General features: G+C 38.3%; 2 protein-coding genes and 2 non-coding genes across 5 annotated transcripts in view; 3 read left to right on the forward strand and 1 right to left on the reverse strand.

Moving 5' to 3' along the window:
- The first annotated feature begins 308 nt into the window (after positions 1-308).
- RPL5 (ribosomal protein L5) lies at positions 309-9,542 on the forward strand. 2 transcript variants are annotated; one of them, XM_045801778.2, is made up of 9 exons: positions 309-415; positions 531-891; positions 1,887-1,956; positions 2,037-2,152; positions 3,289-3,423; positions 4,696-4,898; positions 5,977-6,154; positions 8,873-8,961; positions 9,373-9,542. In XM_045801778.2, exons 2-9 carry the CDS (start codon positions 889-891, stop codon positions 9,470-9,472), a joined length of 894 nt encoding a protein of 297 aa, XP_045657734.1. In that variant the 5' UTR covers positions 309-415; positions 531-888; the 3' UTR covers positions 9,473-9,542. The 2 variants fall into 2 exon arrangements, with proteins under 2 accessions (XP_045657734.1, XP_045657736.1); XM_045801780.2 differs by lacking the exon at positions 3,289-3,423.
- Positions 5,806-5,901, forward strand: LOC123795468 (small nucleolar RNA SNORD21). Its single transcript, XR_006780515.1, has one exon. It is a non-coding gene; the product is annotated as a small nucleolar RNA SNORD21 (small nucleolar RNA).
- On the forward strand, positions 9,051-9,187 carry LOC123795470 (small nucleolar RNA SNORA66). The gene has a single exon (XR_006780517.1). It is a non-coding gene; the product is annotated as a small nucleolar RNA SNORA66 (small nucleolar RNA).
- Positions 9,543-10,815: 1,273 nt separating the features above from the next.
- The window catches only part of DIPK1A (divergent protein kinase domain 1A), a 104,175-nt gene continuing 95,938 nt past the window's right edge, over positions 10,816-19,052 (reverse strand). Inside the window, exons 3-5 of the mRNA XM_045801777.2 lie at positions 17,263-17,370; positions 12,700-12,876; positions 10,816-11,778 (exon numbers count right to left, since the gene is read on the reverse strand). Of these exons, the coding sequence (XP_045657733.1) occupies positions 10,966-11,778; positions 12,700-12,876; positions 17,263-17,370 (1,098 nt within the window). The 3' untranslated portion in view covers positions 10,816-10,965. The remainder of the gene's footprint in view (positions 11,779-12,699; positions 12,877-17,262; positions 17,371-19,052) is intronic.

Consider the following 19,052-nt stretch of genomic DNA (forward strand, 5'->3'; position numbering starts at 1 on the left):
GTCGGTTGTTGATTGGTTCTCCTCAGTCCCCGTGTGGAGAATGAATCAGCTCATTCCCTAGTTAAAATTAATTTTAAAAAGAATGGGGAAAAAAGGACTTACAGAGAAATGCTAAGCCGACTAGCTCAGAGTGTTGGAGGGAGGGAAAAAGAAGCTGTCAGGGACCAGGGAACACGGGAGGTAAGGGGAAGCAGAAGAGCGGTAAGTAGTTCTTTATCACGTAACAAACACTGAGTACTCACTGAATGTCAGCACGTGTGCTATATGCTGGAGATTGAAGGTGAATCAGCAGCAAGGCCCGCCCTCAGGGAGTTTACAAGCAACCGTGGGCTGAAGCAGGTTTGAAGGCGCTGTCGGAAGGCAGAAGAGGGGCCCCTCACTCCGGTTTGAAGGACTGGGACAAGGCTTCCAGAAGGTATCTGTAGGCTCTGGAGCAGGATGAGTAGTAGTCCAGGAGGTGGTGTCCGGGAGGGGGCAAAAGGGCTCCAGAGCCAATATATTCTATTCAAACTCTTTTTTCCTATTTCCAGAAGTCATATATGTTTGTTACGAAACAACTTCTTAGCATAGGAAACCGAAAACCTCCAATAATCCTCCCTGCTACTGTTTACCGCCCATCCCCGTGGGAATATCAGCAAGGAGTTTTGGGACTCAGTGGCACTGAAGGTCTGTTACCGCCCGGCGAAGTCCGGCATCGGTCCTCCCGCCAGCAGGGGACAGTACAACGCACTCGTAGGGCTGGCGCGCTCTCTCTTCCACACGTCGCTCGCGTGATCGTCAGTGCTACATACTGCGCCTGCGCAGGAGCTAAGGCCTTTTCCCCCCGCCGAGCGGTGCTGGGCCTACTGGTCTGTGGCGAGCCGCGGACGCCGGTCTCTGTTCCGCAGGATGGTGAGTCGATATCTAGAATTTGGGCTACGTCTGCACGGGGGGGTCGCTCTCCTTGCCCAAACGCTAGTGTAGGGTCTGTCTCGCGCGGCTCAGGGGTTGGATGGTGTTGGATTCTGGGCTCTGCAGTGGTAGGGCTGCCGCTCCCAGCGTGGCCTTAATGGCTGCCGCCCGGCGCGCAAGCTTTGGGGGAGGGGTTGACGAAGGAGTTCAGGAGCTAGGGCAGCGGATTGAGGAGGGGGGATGAGTTTAGTAGACAAGCTGCGGGAAGAGTACCGGCTCGTCCGACCGGGCACCGGCAGGCGGGGAGGATTGCATGCACTTGGTCTCGTACTACCGGCGGGGGGGGGGGGATGCCTGAGTGGGGACGGGCTGCGGCTCCTCGGACCCATCTGCTCCTGTTTTCATGTTTTTTTCGGGAGAGTGTCGGGTTGATGGGTCTTCAGAAGTGGCTTTTGAACCTAGCAGTCAGCCTGGAGGCTGTGGCTTCTCTGGGCCCCGAAAGGAAGCTCATTTAGTTTGGTATGTGCCTCCTGTCTCTCTAGACTTTTGCTGGCACCAGTTTTTATAATCTTTGGGATGGGGCGTTGCTTCGGTTGGTGGGAGACAGTGCTGATTTAATCGGGAGTGATTGCTAAATATGCTCTTGACCAGATGAGTTTCGTGGCAAGTGACTTAGGCTTTTGAAAAACGTGCGTGAACAGTGCGGAAAATACGAGGTTACGTTCTCAAAATGGGACGTACGGTGTTCTGAACAAGCTGACGTCAGGCAAGATTGATTGCTGTCTAGAGCAATGCTTTGGAAAAGTGACTGATGAAAAGTAGAAAAGGTGATTCTTGACCCCCTGTAGTTCGAGAAACTGGACTCTACAAAAGTGACAGTTGAATGGGTTCACTCTTGAAGTTAAAGTGTTATTTTGTTACACAGTTAACTCAGATGTCAAAAATATCATAAACAATTTATCACAGTTTTGATGACATTCCTTTTTTTCTTAAAGGGGTTTGTTAAGGTCGTCAAGAATAAGGCTTACTTCAAGAGATACCAAGTGAAATTTAGAAGAAGACGAGGTATGGTCAGTTACTCATGTTCACAATATTAGAAGAATCTGCAGTGGAATAGACTTTCTTAAGTTACTTTTTTCTTTCAGAGGGTAAAACGGATTATTATGCCCGAAAACGCTTGGTAATTCAAGATAAAAATAAGTACAACACACCTAAATACCGGATGATAGTTCGTGTAACCAACAGAGATATCATTTGTCAGGTAAGTTGTATTCCAACCTCAGTGGATGGTAACTCTCACCCCTTTAATTCACTGTTGGAGGAGTTGTACTTGGGAAGCAAAACACATGTATGGATTAGAAGGTCCCTCTAGTGCCCGGCATTCTAAAAACATTTGAGCAGTACTTTTCCTTTTAGTAGGGGTGAAGTTGGAGCTTGAGAGGGGAGGGTGATACTTGAAAATACTCCACTGAAAATCAGCCATGTGTGGCAGTCCTGACCAAGCTAGTTTAATCTCATTTTTCTAGTGGGGGAAAGAGGATTAGAGAAATCTAGGCTACTATGCTGTTTTATGGGGGTCGGAGGATAAATTTGAGGCCAAGTAGGAGGTTCTTGCACATTTCAGTTCCAGTAGAATAATAGAATTTGTCATAGACTAAATCTTGATGTGATGTATAGCCTTATGTGCCACATAACCACTCATTGTTGAAGAGGTAGGTAGTTGTGAAGGTTTAATTAGGCTTTTAAGATTGTTTTTATTCCTGCTTATTGTTTGAAATAGGTATGAAGGTTTCTCCCACATAAAAGACCTCCACAAAGTGGCAGTTTGCTCCTAGAAGTTGGGTTTTTACTAGAGAAAATTTTCACGGTTAAGATTTGCTGAGTCTTTGCAGGGGGCAGGCATACCTATTTTCTGGGCAAACTAATTTGCTGGTCGTGAAGACAATGTGTTCCTTCATACCTAAGTTAAGATAACTAAACACTATCAGAAACATTATTGGACTTTGATATGCTTAGTTCAAAAGATGTTTGAAATAATTGGACATTCCTTTTTGACTTTTCATGGTACCTCTTTAATTCATTGGCTAATGCAGCTAACAGTCTTTTTTCAGTATTATTAGGAACAACAGTCCCTAACTTATTCCAAAGGCATCAATGCTCACTGTCTGTGTGGTAATTTTAGCTCTATTTGTGATAATTATCATGAGAAACATTTACAGAAATAGTTGACCAAGCCATAAACTCCTTGTTGAGTGGGGTTAACAAAGACAGAGCCTAAGTGTTGCAGATTTGTGTCCAGCTTTTTTTTTTTTTTTTTTAAGTCCTTTGAAAAAGAAGGCATCTAAGACAAGCAAAGAGTTGAAAGCACAGATGACTGACTTGGTTTTTCTCTTACAGATTGCTTATGCCCGCATAGAAGGAGATATGATAGTTTGTGCAGCTTATGCTCATGAACTCCCAAAGTATGGTGTGAAGGTTGGCCTTACAAATTATGCTGCAGCATATTGTACTGGCCTGCTGCTGGCCCGCAGGGTATGTAGAAGATAACTTTAAGTAATATATTTTGGAACTAGCTCATTGTTTGGCGTGATCTGCAAGATAGGTGTTGATGCTGAGTAAGATACCCTCAGCTGTGGCTCCTGGGGAGTGCCTGCTGTTGAGGTGTTGCTTACAGGGTTATCAGGGAGGACAGTTTCATAAATACAGAATTTGAGACAGCAGTGCATTTTCTAATACTCTGGGGAGGTAGGTTTTCTGTTTTTTGCCCTGTTGGATAGATCTAGGTCAGTGGAATCTAAACCATAGAATGATAGCCATGAGCCACATGTGGATATTGAGGAACTGAATTTTTACCTTAATTTGTATACCCATTTCTGGCTAGTTAGTGGCTGCCTTGCTGGACAGTGCAGACCTTTGCTACTCTGAAGTATAGATCTTCTGACTGTCAGTGTACACTTAAAATGCAGGCTTTACTCTACACCCTTGGAATATATTTTAATAGGATGTCCGGGTTATTTATGTACATGTTAAAGTTTGAGGAATGAGGTCTTAAATTTGGGCAGGGTGGGGGGGATGGGCACGGGTATGGGATTCAGTTTTGTTGTAATTGTCTTTGCCTCTGGGTGGCAGCATTTCCTGTAATGCAGAAAGTAGATGAAAATGTGATTTTGCTCTATTTTTATTTTCTCGGTTACTGATCTTTTGCATTGGAATTGTTAAGCATGCATCATTGTTAGGGACCTGTATTGGTCATAAATTTGTTTGAGTAAGGGTGGGGAACAGTGTCATTATATATGAGAGCAGCATGGTATACAAAGTCACACTGCTTGTGGTGAATCAGTAGTAGCTAGGTGTACTAGCAGAGGATTCACCCTTATTAACATAATGTAGTTGGAGAGTAGAGCCATAAAAGATGTTCTCTTATGCCCAGGATCCTGCTTCTAAGATTTTAATCAAATTAATCAAAATTACATGTGGTAACATTTAATATTTGGTTCTTGAGTTATTGTAGCCAAATAGGACTGAAGAAACATGGAGAATAAATTCCTTGAATAGATATGGTATGGTTACATCTTAATTGATGACTACATAAATTAAGTATGGACATGTAGGAAAATTCAGAAGCTTTAAGACAGGTGTGAAATTGAAGTTTCTTTTTGTAGCATTTTGATACTTAAAAGTAAATAGGTACAGAGGCATAAGTGAATTGGAAGGAAAATTTTTCTAGATGTTGGGTCATTAAAGTTGTGACCTGATAATGTTAGAATTGTTTGAATATATTTAGATTGGCTTTTTTGTTAATAGCTCCTCAATAGGTTTGGCATGGACAAGATCTATGAAGGCCAAGTGGAAGTGACTGGAGATGAATACAATGTGGAAAGCATTGATGGTCAACCCGGTGCCTTCACCTGCTATTTGGATGCAGGGCTTGCCAGAACTACTACTGGAAATAAAGTTTTTGGGGCCCTCAAGGGAGCAGTGGATGGAGGCTTGTCTATCCCTCACAGGTAATACAGTATTCAAAGCTTCATTGTTTGGACCCCCAGTATTTCCATTTCTAACTGGTTGGACTGTGAAGATTACTGAATGAATCAATAAAATTAATAGGTAGCTATCATTGTGTACCTGCTATATGCTTAGTACTCCGCAAAAGGAACCTGGCAGGGCAGGAAGGAATTGTAATACGTTTTAAAAATGAGATTGAGGTTTAGAGATAAAGGATTTGTTCAAGGTTTGGAGCCAGTAGTGGAAGAGCCAGGGTTGAAACAACTAGCTTTTGTGTTGTGGCTTAGTTTTGGTTAGAAATGAGCAGCTCAAGTCCCCTCCCAGTGTATTTTCTTTTCATTCAGAATGAAAATTGTTTTACTTAGTTATGGAAAGCTGTCGACTCTAGAAAAGGAGTTTGAGAAAAGGCTTATGACCACTTTCAGCTAGAAATAAGATTGTAAACCATTCTTAGAAGTTCAGTAGGTTTTAATTTGGTAGTTCCTTTGATTTTGAGTTAATTTTTGTTATTGTTGAGTAGATGCGTCTTAAAAATGATTAATTAGCTTCTTAGGGATATTTTAGTGGTTGGTGAATCCCTAACAAAAAAATTTTTTCTGGTTGTAGGTTTTGGGGTTGGGGAAGTTAGCCTTTAAAATGTAACTGGAACTTTTAGAGTGGTGAGGCGTATTTTTTGGAAGGCCTGGCAGGTCTATTGCAAGACACCTATCAGATGTGGTCTTGAACAAATTATTTATTCCCATGTACCCTGAGGCAGCACTGACTAGGATTTGGAGGGAGCAGTTTTGAAACCCTTTTCTATGTTAATAAGGAGAACTAACTTTAGTGGTGGGAACTTGGTTCATTTCATGGCTTTAAAGGTGTTTGTGGCATGATTTTCTCTTCCATCCTGGAATTCACAGGTTAGCTGCTGAATGATGATATCCCACTAACTGAGCAGTCAGTAGTTGGTCCTTTGGTTGCATATGATGCAATTAATTGTTTCAAGACGGGACTGATGGCAGCTACTTTGAAATGAATTCCTGCTAGTAAACTGATTTTAATCCTTAATATACTAAAATGTGAAAAACTTTATTTTAGTACCAAACGATTCCCTGGTTATGATTCAGAAAGCAAGGAATTCAATGCAGAAGTACATCGAAAGCACATCATGGGTCAGAATGTTGCAGATTATATGCGTTACCTAATGGAAGAAGATGAAGATGCTTACAAGAAACAATTCTCTCAATACATAAAGAACAACGTAACTCCAGACATGGTAAAAATTTTAACTAAAAATGCCTGTGTTAATTTAGAGAGTCAGGTTGACTGCTTGGTTTTGGTGGATACATTAATAATTTTATTTCAGTTTAACAGTTGAAAGTTGAACATGGGTATGTTAATAGGTATAGATAGACTCAGCTGAGCTGTTCGTACCTTAAAATGGAATGACATGAAAATGGGATATTGGGTGAGGGTAAGTTAAAAGTCAGGGTAATAATAAAGAGCTTAGGCTTACCAACGTGCTTTTAGGAGTTTCTTAGGTACTGAAGGGTGGCAGGCTTCAAGCACCTGAATCTAAAGCCTTTGGTGGCTTTTATGCATTTGGCTGTTCTGAATTTGTAGGCTTCATTCCAGCGGTCATAGAATCATCTATCCTGTCTGATATGAGACGCTAGTTACTAAACTTAACTCATTTTGAAGCCATGTGGAAGAAAGGTTCCTTCTTAATAACAAATTAAGTTCCGTGTTCTGGACTTTTTGAATGTCTCAGGCATGCACGTGGAGAGTAGTACTGATTAGATCACTAGTTCTGCATGATACTGAAACTGAGTTTAATTTTGGAAATTTTATCAGCCTAAAGTTACCTAAAAGGCAATCAGCACATTTTGGTAATGGAAGATGATAGGCATAGAACACAAAAATAGCACTGATTTTTATAAAACTATTATACAACTATGTAGTTGTAGATGAATTGATGGTTATAGATCAAATGACTGTTCTTTTCTGTTAGTGCATAGTTTCTATTTTCACACAGCTTTGGTTATGAAGAAAATTTTTTTTGAATGAGTGCACAGTGGGGGCGGGGCAGAGGGAGAGGCTCCACACCCAGCCTCAGTTTCAGGACCCTGGGATCATGACCTGAGCCAAAATCAGATTTGGATGCTTAACTGACTGAGCCACCTTGTGAAAATTATTTTTAAATAGAGTTGTAATTGGGAAAAGATCCCTTTCTGTTATTTGTATGCTTAGTACACAGTATAGGGCTAATAAACATATAACTTGAGTTTTTAAGCTAGGAAAAGGGTAGTGTTATATTAGTTTATATTGGTAATGCAAATGCATGTTAATTTTCAGAAATCCATACTTTTATGTTACTATTGACATTGCCTTTGTTCACTCTGGTAAATAGGTCTTTTACTTGAGACTATAATTCTACTTAGCCTGCATAATTTTTCTTCCTGAGACCTCTTGGTCTGGTAATGTTACACTTGTTCAAAACTTTCAAATTCTCAGGCTGCTTTCAGATACCCATTTCCTAATGCTTTCCTATATATGTGATATACTTCAGCTGGACCACCCTTTAGGTGATGTACTTTTCCCAGCTAGCTCATTAATTTGATTTTTGGAGGCCTCTTATGCATGCCTGCTGAAATCCTCTGCAGACATCTGATGTGTCTCCAAGAGGAAATGGTCTTTATCTAAACTCATGCTATTTACGTACATGATTGTGTATCCTCTTTTGGAAGGAATGGACCGAGTTGCTTAGATTTATTAAATGACTACATCTGAAGTCATCAAATGGATTTGTTAAATACAGTGGAAAGCTATAATACAGTGCTTAACAGAGGTAGAGAAATTAATTTGCAGAAGGGATTTAGGTAGAGGTCTTGTGCACTGTTTGCATTATTTTCATTTGCTAAGTTTTACACAAATACATTAGTAATCACATTTTCTCCATATTGAAGCAGTAATTTTAGAGACTTGGATTACTTTGACTTTTTTTTTTTTTTTTATTTGACAGACACAGAGAGGGAACACCAGCAGGGGGAGTGGGGGAGTGGGGGAGGGAGAAGCAGGCTTCCCGCTGAGCAGGGAGCCTGATGCTGGGCTTGATCCCAGGACCTAGGGATCACGATCCGAGCCAAAGGCAGATGCTTAATGACTGAGCCACCCAGGCACCCCTACTTGGACTTACTCTTTAGGGGGCTGTAATTGTTACTAGATTTTGATAGTGAATGTTCAGGCATTTTATAGCTGCTTCATGACTTGATCTTTCATAGAATCAATAGTCATTTATTTGGAGGTGGTGATTGAAACAATTCAGAGAATTTCAGCACTGGTTTTTGATGAGTTTTAGAACAAAATTCTCATTAAGATCTAATTGGGTGGTGTTTCAGGGTTTTCTGGGGAAGTTCAAACCTTTTGTTCACAGACCTCTAGTAGTAGTAGATATAAGAGTTCCCTGGTATGCAATGCTGGGAGTAGCATTGAAAGACCTATCAGGTACTGATGGGAAATACAAATCTGGAGAATATGAAAGAACAAAAGTGAATTTATAACAGTTGCTTGTTGGCCCCACATACTCTTCATCTTAACATCTTAAATGCTTGTTTTGGTACAAATCCCCACTTGAAAAAATGAATTTAGCTCAGACAGTATTTTAAATGAACATAAATGTTTTTACAAAACCTATTTGCTCTCAAGTTGAGTGACTCTCGAAGTATAGCTGAATTCCCCAGAAATACATGGAAATTTTTCTTGAATGTGATTGAGTTTTGTGAATTGTGTCAGTTCACATTGCTGTGGAAATTTTTTAGGAAAATGCGGGTGACATGTAGAAATTTAAGGAGATACAGGGTTGACCTAGTTTAATTCCTTTTGACAGTCTGGTTTAGGGACAAAACAAAGCAAGTAGTAGAATGCAGTACACATTATTTGACTGTTTAGGGCCTGTGAAATGAAACCAAGTACTGTTTGCTTTGCTTTCTTTCAGATGGAGGAGATGTATAAGAAAGCTCATGCTGCTATACGAGAGAATCCAGTCTATGAGAAGAAGCCTAAGAAAGAAGTTAAGAAGAAGAGGTATGCATCTTACTGTTGTCTTTTTAAGAGAAAGAGCTTGGGAGGAGTTCCTTGCTTTTTTTCATCTTACTCAGACTCTCATTGAAATGGTGCAAACTCGATCACTAGCTCTGCATGATGTTGCAGAAGTGAGGGGAACCAGGTTTGCTAAAGTAATTGTGGTGGTAGAAATGTATTAGCCTCAGAAGGTACTTACTGAGCTGACTTATTCTATCCCAGTACAATATAATTACCAGTTACTGCATTTTGAAAGTTAGATTAAGATCATAAATTAAATAAGTATGTGTATTGGAACTTGAATTGTTTGACCTGATCAGAGTCTTTTTCAATCAAAGTTAATCATTTTCTATCCTCTATAGCTATGGTTTTCTAAAAATTACTTTTATCTCTTAATTTTACTTTGTTTTATAGGTGGAACCGTCCCAAAATGTCTCTTGCCCAAAAGAAAGATCGGGTAGCTCAGAAGAAGGCAAGCTTCCTTAGAGCTCAGGAGCGGGCTGCTGAGAGCTAATAAACCAAACAGCAATTTTCTATGAAGATTTTTCAGATAAAGAACGTAATAAACTTATTCATCAAACTGCTATCTGTGTTAAGCTCTTGTTAATGAAACTGTAGGAAATAACCCAAATTACAAAAGCAGAGGAGTTAACAAGTTTTTTTCTCTGAGAAACCAGTATAACGTTACAGATTGACTCAAAGTTCACACCTGCTTCTCAGGCTTCTGTTTTCCCTGACAGGCATTATCCTTCCAGCTGTATGATGTGCAGCTCTCCCTAAACAGTCTGGCAAGCAACGGACCAGCCACCCTCTAGGAAATACTTCTTCCATTCATTTATTGTAACCAGATGGCTAGTGGGAAGAAAAAGTACCTTCAAAGTACACAATTTTAAAATAAGCAAAACTGGTGCTAATCAGTGGCTTTGATTTTTGAGAGAAAGCCGTCCAATGAAGTTCACATAACTAACATTCACTTCAATTAGGTGAAACCTTTGAGCAGAATATATTGGGTCTTCCTTCAAACGAGGTGTTCTATTTTATGGAGATGTTCAAAGGTACATGCCAGATCTTTAATAAACATGAAAATAACATTAAAAGGGCAAATACTAACTTGCATATCAAGTTTACATGAAAAAAAATTTACATGCCTCTTAAGAAATAGCCCTTTGGCCAACAGGAAATACTGTTCAAAATGGAAAATTGTTACTAAAAAGTTCTATGAGTTCAGAGTCTGGCTCTTCATGTCCTACTTCCCCATACCTCAAGTTAAGATACATAGATCTGGACTGGGTTGATGGCCTTAAGAATGTCCGTTTTGAAGGACTTGACACGAAGGACTCCTCAAATCTAGGATGAAAGCTCATCCGGTTTCAGCCTCTAAAATTGGCAATTACATATTGCCAAGTAGAACACTTTCTGATGGAGTTTTAAGAGGCTAATAACCACTCAAAACATTCTGAAGCAATATAACATTTGATGTCTAAATGTTTTAAGTATAAATACAACAAACCATGCTATTAACCCAACATCTGTTTATAAATGAGTAACTTTACCTGCTTTGCAGTCGTACTTTCTGTTAATGTGCAAACTTCACCATGCTAAGACTTCAGTAAATGGACCTGTAATTTTTTTAAACAGCAGCTTCAATGCAAACAATGTTTCAGCAATGGTATTTGGGCTAACAAATCAATCTACAAAATACTCTCACTGTTGATGTTTATGGAATGAGGCTTTTCACAGCATTATTTTAGGTCATTAGTAAAAATAGTTACACAGTGAATGTACTGGAAAATCTACCGGGGCTCCTAACAGGAATGAAATCTTTGGACCTGTTCATCCTATACCTCCTGACATTACTTCATGTATGTTAAGATGATGGCTTCTTAGAACCGGGAGAAGGATTTTTTGTAACTGGCAGGGGTTTGAATCAGAAGCCATTTTTTTAATGCTTAAAATTTTTCCTTAGAATTGTTAAGTTTCCTATAATGGTCACAATGTCCAAATGAACTAAGAGTCATTTGTATAGGAAATTTTCTTCCACAGTAATGTTTTTAGGTTATTTAGTATCAAAGAATGTTCCATTTCCATTTGATTTGCTGTGACTTTGAGAGCAATACAAGAATAAAGTTGCTTTTCCAATTCTTCCCGAATTTCACTTGGAGCACCACGCAGTAGGTAGTCTTTGAGTAACTGACAGGCTTTTGCTAAGTTTGGTTGTATCACTTCTGAAGTACACTTCATTGTACTCTGATCACAGCTAGTTCGACAATCCGTGCCATAAACACAGTCCAAATCAGACTCACAGTGACGATCCTTTATAAGTTCTTTCAGGTTTGTCTCTGGCACAATTTTTCTCATGTCCACCATTTTCAAATCATACTTATCATTATATCCTAGGTTTTTGGCACTAATATCACACATGAGGAAGTTTCCATAGGGGCCGTGGAAAACATCTTCCACAAATTCTAGAAGTCCTATGGCTATTTTAGCCTTTCTAGGCCATGATGGTGTGAACAACTGATCCATGCTTCTTCTGAACCCAGATGGAATAAAAAGTTCAATGACCCAGGGAAGGCTTATTCCATAAAGAGAGGTATATTCAACACTTTCCATCACATAAAGATCACCACAGAATCCCATTAATTTGGGGGTATGTTCTTTATCTTGAAGTATCACCATGAGAAGAAATTCATTTAGCTGAAGAAGTGCCCATGCTGATTTTGCTTCTCCCAAGGAAACCTGGCCATCTTTGTCTCCATCAGCCACCGTCAAGATGAGATTAACCAGTTCAGAGAGATTTCCTTGGTCACCCAACTTTGCCTATAAAGGTAAGAATTTAGCTAAATATAGAAGGTTTGAAAAATACCTCATATGTAGTATACATACTTTATGGGGATTACCATGCTAAGTAATAATCTTGTTATTCAGTCTCCATAAAGGGACTTAACACGTCTCCAAATATGATGCTTACTAAGTTAATTAGTATGTTTTACATAATTGTAGTAAAACCCACTTCATTAAGTATATTTGTTTAAGGAATGGGCCACCCTACCTCCCATTAGCCCCCCAGGCCCTGTTGATACAGTTATCCAACACACTAATTATTCTGTCTTATACATTTACTTGCAAAATTGTAGTGTAATGTGCTCATCTCTGAAGTTAATAAGGGTCAACTGAAAATTATTTTCTTATTTTGTAGTTGACACATTGATAACTATTTTGTTCAAGTTGTATTGTTCCAGTGATGATGGTTAAAAAGTATTTCCCTGTGAAGGTTCTTAGGATAAAATAATCTGAAAATGTAAACTTAAAGATTTTGAGTGAAAATATGACAGCAATAAAAAAAAATTCTTTCCAAAATTGTAAATTTTTTATCTTTTAATATATTTAATCTTTCTATGAATATTTCTTTAAATTTTTAAAAAATAATTTGCCATCAGGGCATGTATACTAATTTTAGCCCTTTCCCCAGCTTTTAAAAAATGTGTATCAGGTACAGTGTCAAACTATAGAGCTGCTCACCTACTTAATGAACTCCCCTTTCATATCTGGACATTTTTAGCTATCATAAATAATGTAATGTAAACGTCCTCCACACATTTTGTTTGAATTGTTTTCTCAAGATGGAGTCCCTGATAGAAGTTAAAGAATAGCAACATTTTTATGGCTTAGGATGAGGTCTTGCCAACTCTTCAGAAGAATGTACCTTCACACTAGCAACATGTGAATGGATATACTTACTTTAAAGAGACTGTAGACCATTTCTTTGAATTTCTGTACAGTAGTTCCCCTAGTTGGCTTATCAAATAGCACTATTTCTTTCCTTGGTTCCAGTTCAGTCCCAAAATCAAGATGAAGTGCTTGTTCCATTTGACATTTCACAACACCTGGTAGATTACCCCAAATCCCTAAATACATCTATGTGAAAAAAGAATGACAAATTACTGTTTAGGCTGAGTAGAAAACTTTACCACTACTCTTCCTCTTATAAAAACACACCAACAAGTAATAAAACATTGAGATTTAGTGTTTTTCTGTAACTTCTAGGTTATAAAAGCAATGCATGCCTATATAAATATATTTTTGACCATGATCAATTTTATTTTTTCCGATTTTTTAATTGTAAAATATTAAAAACATAAAATTTACCATCTTAACCATTTTTAGTGTACAGCTCAATGGTATTACATTCACAATGTTGTACAGTCATCACCACAATCCTTCTGCAGCACTCTTCATCTTGTAAAATTGAAACTCTATACCAATTAAATAATAACTCTCTGTTCCCCTCCCCCAGCCCCTGGCATCACCATTTTACTCTCTGTCTTTATACTTTTGACTACTCTAAGCATCTCATATAAATGGAACCATACAAAATTTGTCTTTTTGTGACTGCCTTATTTCACTTAGCATTGTGTTCTCAAGATTGATCCATACAGTAGCACGTGTCAGCATTTCCTCCTTTTTAAGCTGAATAATAGTCCATTGTACGGATATAGCACATTTTGCATACCTATTCAACTGCTGATGGACACTTGGATGCTTCCACGTTTTAGCTGTTGTGAATAATGCTGACCTGAACTTGGGTGTACAAATATCTTTTGGAGACTCTGCTTTCAATTTTTTTAGGTTTGTACCCAGAAGTGAAATTGCTGGATCATAAGAACAGTATATTTTAATATTTTGAGGAACTGTTTTCTGCAGTGACTATGCCATTTTACATTCACACCAACAGCGTACAAGGGTTCCAATTTCTCTCCATCCTGTCAACACTTGTTAATTTCCATTTTTTGATAGTAGCCATTGTAATGGGTGTGAAGTGGTATCTCACTGTAATTTTGATTTGTATTTCCCTAATGATCAAGAGATGCTGAGCATCTTTTTATGTACTTATTGGCCATTTGTATATCTTTTTTTGAGAAATGCCTATTCAAGTCCTTTGTGCATTTTTAAATCTGGTGGTTTTTGTTGTTGAGTTTTAGGAGTTCTCTCTCTTTTTTTTTTTTTTTAGTAAACTCTATACACAACGTGGGGCACAAATTTATGACCTTGTGATCAAGAGTTACATGCTTTACCAACTGAGCCAGCCAGGTGCCCCAGGAATTCTCTATATATTCTAGATATTAATCCCTATTGGATATATGATTTGCAAATATTTTCTCTCATTCTGTAGATTTGATATTCTTTTGATGCACAAAATTTTTAAATTTTCATGAAGTGCAATTTGTCTCTTTTTCTTTTGTTGCTTGTGCCTTTGGTGTCAGAAGTAAGAAATCATTGCCAAATCCAATGTCATGAAGCTTTTACCCTACATTTTTTCTAAGAGTTTTATGGTTTTAGTTCTTACATTTAAGTCTTTGATCTGTTTTGACTTAATTTTTGCATATGGATTAGGTAAGGGTCCCACTTTGTTCTTCTGCATGTGGATATCCAGTTTTCTCAGCACTGTTTGTTGAAAAGACAGTCATTTCTCTATCAAGTGGTCTTAGCACTCTTGTCAAAAATAATTTGACCAAATTTGTGAGGGCTTATTTCTGGGTTCTCTATTGATCTGTATGTCTATCTTCATTTCAGTACACATTGTTTTGATTACTGTAGCTTTGTAGTAAGTTTTGAAATCAGGAAGTATGAGTCCTCCAGCTCTGTAGTTATTTTTCACAATTGTTTTGCTATTTGGGGTCCTTTGAGATTCCATATTAATTTTTGGGTGGGTTTTTATATTTCTGCAAAAAATGTCATCAGGATTTTGATAAGGATTTCACTGAATCTCTGTGTAGATCACTTTGGATAGTATTAACATCTTAACAATACTAAGTCGTCTAATCCATGAACATGGGATATGTTTCCATTTGTTTATATCTTTAATTTCTTTCAGCAATGCTTTGACGTTTTCATTGTACAAGTCCTTCACCTCCCTGGTTAAATTAATTCCTAAGTACTTTGTTCTTTTTGGTGCTACTGTAAATGGAATAATGGAATGGTTTTCTTTTTTTTTTCTTTTTTAAAAGAGTTAATGTATTTATTTGTGAGAGAGAGCATGAGCAGGGAGGAGAGGGAGAAGCTCCCTAAGAGCACGGAGCCCAATGTGGGGCTTGGTCCCATTCATGACCTGAGCCGAAGGCAGACGCTTAACAGACTGAGCCACCCAGGAACACCGGAATGGTTTTCTTAATTTTCTTTGTGGATTATTCATTCTTACTGTATAGAAATACAACTTATTTTTGTGTGCTGACTTTGTTTCCAGCTACTTTGCTGAATTCATTTATTAGCTCTAACAACTTTTTCCTACATAAAAGGTTTTTCTACTCCCCATAAAAGGTTTCCTACTCCCATGATCTACAGAAAAGATCATGTCATCTGCAAACAGATATAATTTTACTTTTTCCTTTCTAATTTGGGTGCCTTTTAGTTCTGTTTCTTGTCTAACTGATTTGGCTAGAACTTCCAGTATTATGTTGACTGAATACAAGTGGCAAAAGTGGGCATCCTTGCCTTGTTCCTGATTTTAGAGGAAAAGCTTTCAGACTTTAACCACTGAATATGATATTAGCTATGGGTTTTTCATATATGGATTTTATTATGTTGAGGTAGTTGCTTTCTATTCCTATTTATTGAGTTTTTATCATGAAAGTATACTGAATTTTGTCAAATACTTTTCCTGCGTCAACTGAGATGATCCTGTTGGATTTTTTTTCTTCATTCCGTTGATGTGTAGTGTATTAAAATGATTGACTTTTGTCTGTTGAAACATCCTGGCATTCCAGGAATAAATCCCATTTGGTTGTGGTGTATGATCTTTTTTTTTTTTTTTAAAGATTTTATTTATTTATTTGACAGAGACAGCCAGCGAGAGAGGGAACACAAGCAGAGGGAGTGGGAGAGGAAGAAGCAGGCTCCTAGCGGGGCAGGGAGCCCAATGTGGGGCTTGATCCCAGGACCCTGGGATCACGCCCTGGGCCAAAGGCTGCCGCTTAATGACTGAGCCACCCAGGCGCCCCTGGCGTATGATCTTTTTATTTTTTTTATTTTTTATTTTTTTAAAATTTTATTTATTTATTCGACAGGATAGAGACAGCCAGCGAGAGAGGGAACACAAGCAGGGGGAGTGGGAGAGGAAGAAGCAGGCTCCTAGCGGAGGAGCCTGATGTGGGGCTCGATCCCATAACGCCGGGATCACGCCCTGAGCCAAAGGCAGACGCTTAACTGCTGTGCCACCCAGGCGCCCCTGGTGTATGATCTTTTTAATATGCTTAATTCGGTTTGGTAATATTTTGCTGAGGATTTTGCATTAATGTACACAAAGTCTGTAGATTTCTTTCCTTGTACATGTGCCTTTATCTGGCTTGGTATCAGGGTAATGCTGGCCTCACAGAATGAGTCAGGAAGTATTTCCTCTTTTCAATTTTTTGGAAAAGGTTGAGAAGGATTTAAATGTTTGGTAGAATTCACCAGTGAAGGCAACAGGCTCAGGGCTTTTCTTGTTGGGAAACTCTTGATTACTCCTTCCTAGTTATAGGTCTATTCAGATTTTCTATTGATAGGCTTTCTGATTCTAGGAATTTGTCCATTTCATCTAGGTTATCTAACTTGTTGGTGCACAATTGTTCATAGTACTCTCATATAATCCTTTGTATTTCTGTAGAATCAGTAATGTCCCCACTTCATTCCTGATTTTAATAATTTGAGCCTTCTCTTTTTTTCTTAGACCATCTAGCTAAAGGTTTGTCAATTTTGTTGATCTTTTCCAAGAACCAACTTGTGGTTTCATTGATTTTTCTCTATTGTTTTTCTAGTCTCCATTTCATTTATCTCTGCTGTAAATTGTATTATTTATTTCCTCCTGCTAGCTTTGGGTTTAGTTTGTTCTTTTTCAAGTTCCTTAAATTGTAAAGTTAGCTTGTTGATTTGATATCTTTCTTGTTTCTTAATGTAAACATTTATAGCTATAAATACATTTTTTTAAAAGTCACATTACACAGAAAGATGAAAGGCAAAACTCTTTTGTTTCCGTTTCCCTAATCCCATACCCCAGAATTAGTCACTATTAATTAATATAGGATCCATAAGGGAAGTAATCTTATCTATCTTAATCATCACTGAATTCCTAATAACTAAACAATGTCTGGAATATACTGGGAATAGGGATTAATAAACATCTGTTGGATGAGTAAATCAAAGCATACAAAATCGAAGTATATAAAATTTCCTAATGCTCTGGTTCAAGAATTCTTTTAATAATGCTTTCATTTAAGGTAAAATTAGAGTGTACCATCATTCTGGAATGTTTATTCATAATGTCCATACCTGATTGTTGGGCTTGGTGGATAAGCATTTCCCAAAGTAAAGAGTTTCTGTAACACAAAGGCTATTACATGCAGGCCCATCAATAACTCCAGTCTTGTACTTGTCACACTAAAAACCAGGAAACAAAAAAGTAGTTAATAGAAAAATGTTTATAAAGAAGAAACATAATAAAGACAATGTAAGGAGGTATCTGTATTCTTTAAGATGAAGTTCTGTAATGAAAGAACTCAGGCTCTGGATTTGGACAGACGTGAATTTGAATCCAAGCTCTGTTCTTACCAGCTACATGATGAGAGACCTTGCTAGGACTAGGGTGTGCATAGAATTTGGAAGCTATTTTTCCCACTTAACATGGTCTGAGGTGGTATGGTACCTGCTCTAAGATCAGAGACACTCTTTTAAAAAGTGGCTCTGGTTTTAAAATAAAAAATTAAAGTTTAAAATACCAAAATGTTGGGGCACCTGGGTGGCTCAATCTGTTAACCGTCTGCCTTCGGTTCAGGTCATGACCCCAGGGTCCTGGGAGGGAGCTCCCTGCTCAGCGGGGAGTCTGCTTCTCTCTCTCTCCCTCTGCCCCTCCCCCTCCACTCATTCTGTCTCTCACTTTCTCTTTCTCAAATAAAATCTTTTTTAAAAATACCGAAATATTTAAAAATAACAAAATAAAATTACCTCTGTCATCTGGTCATTCTTGAGATCACCCAAAAACATGAAAATAAGAAAAATAAACACAAACTCCATCGTTGATAATGTACCAAGGTAACCCTAAGGCACAATTAGTGAGGATGGCCTACGAAATTCAGTGAAAATTCACCAGAGTCCAGAGTATGTTGGGATTAAACACCTGCTGTGACTTTATTCTCAGTGTTGGCATAGCACCAAAGAGGCGGTACGCCTGAGGAGCAGAACCGTCACCTGATTTACAGTGAAGGCTTAAGGGGCACAAGCTGTGGGAACTTTTGACTCTGGCATCACGAAGTAGTGGGACAGGGCAGTGCTGAATGATAAATTCCTTAAAAACGTTATCTAAGTTAGAGGCAGGCTGTTAATGAAACGGGTTGAGGGAGAGTATATTATGAGCGTCTGCTGGGGAGATAATACCGGCTAAGCCAATCTGTGTGAGTATTTTTGTCTCTATGTTTCTCCTTTTTTCTCTTTCTCACACATGACCCACATACACACAAACTCTGGGCTATAGCAGCCTCACTATTAGTACAATTCACTGCTCCAGTTGCTTCCTGCAAATAGCTGGTTGAGGAAGAACTCTTTTCATTCAATAATGAGTAATAACCAAAGGAAGATAAGATCTATACAGCAAATCCACACACACACACACACAAAAAAAGGAGGAAAGGACATGAAAAGCTAATGTTATAAAAAGACATTTTCCAGAAAAATGTTGCCATGAAGCGGACCAAACATAATGCCGTGAATTCAAAGGACTTAATGAAACAGCTTAAAAAACAAGACGTCAAAGCAGAAGAAATGATGATGAGACAACAGAAGGAAATGTAAAATAAGCTAGCAGAAGTCAGAAAGGAAGAAAAGGAAAAACATCCTAGGTATTAAAACCACATTATAAGTGGGGGCAGGGGAAAGAGGCACAGATGACAACACAGTTAAGACTTCAATGAGGGCTAGGTTAAGAAAAGTGAGAAAATGGCAATGGAAATTTAAAAGAACTAAAAATAATTTGAGACAAAATTATAGATACAGAAGACAAAGGATATCCAGCATGTCCACATGAGGGAGAACAGAACAAGTAGAAACGAAAAAATATTCAAAGTAGA

Source organism: Ursus americanus, chromosome 12, assembly GCF_024610735.1.
Source record: "Ursus americanus isolate L20-20 chromosome 12, mUrsAme1.1.p, whole genome shotgun sequence".
Classification (NCBI taxonomy): Eukaryota; Metazoa; Chordata; class Mammalia; order Carnivora; family Ursidae; genus Ursus; species Ursus americanus.

Bases quoted from the DNA above. Each gene is read 5' to 3' on its own strand.
- RPL5 (XM_045801778.2), top strand. The intron at 2,153-3,288 runs GTAAGTTGTATT...TTTCTCTTACAG, and splicing joins ACAGAGATATCATTTGTCAG to ATTGCTTATGCCCGCATAGA. The intron at 8,962-9,372 runs GTATGCATCTTA...TTTGTTTTATAG, and splicing joins AAAGAAGTTAAGAAGAAGAG to GTGGAACCGTCCCAAAATGT.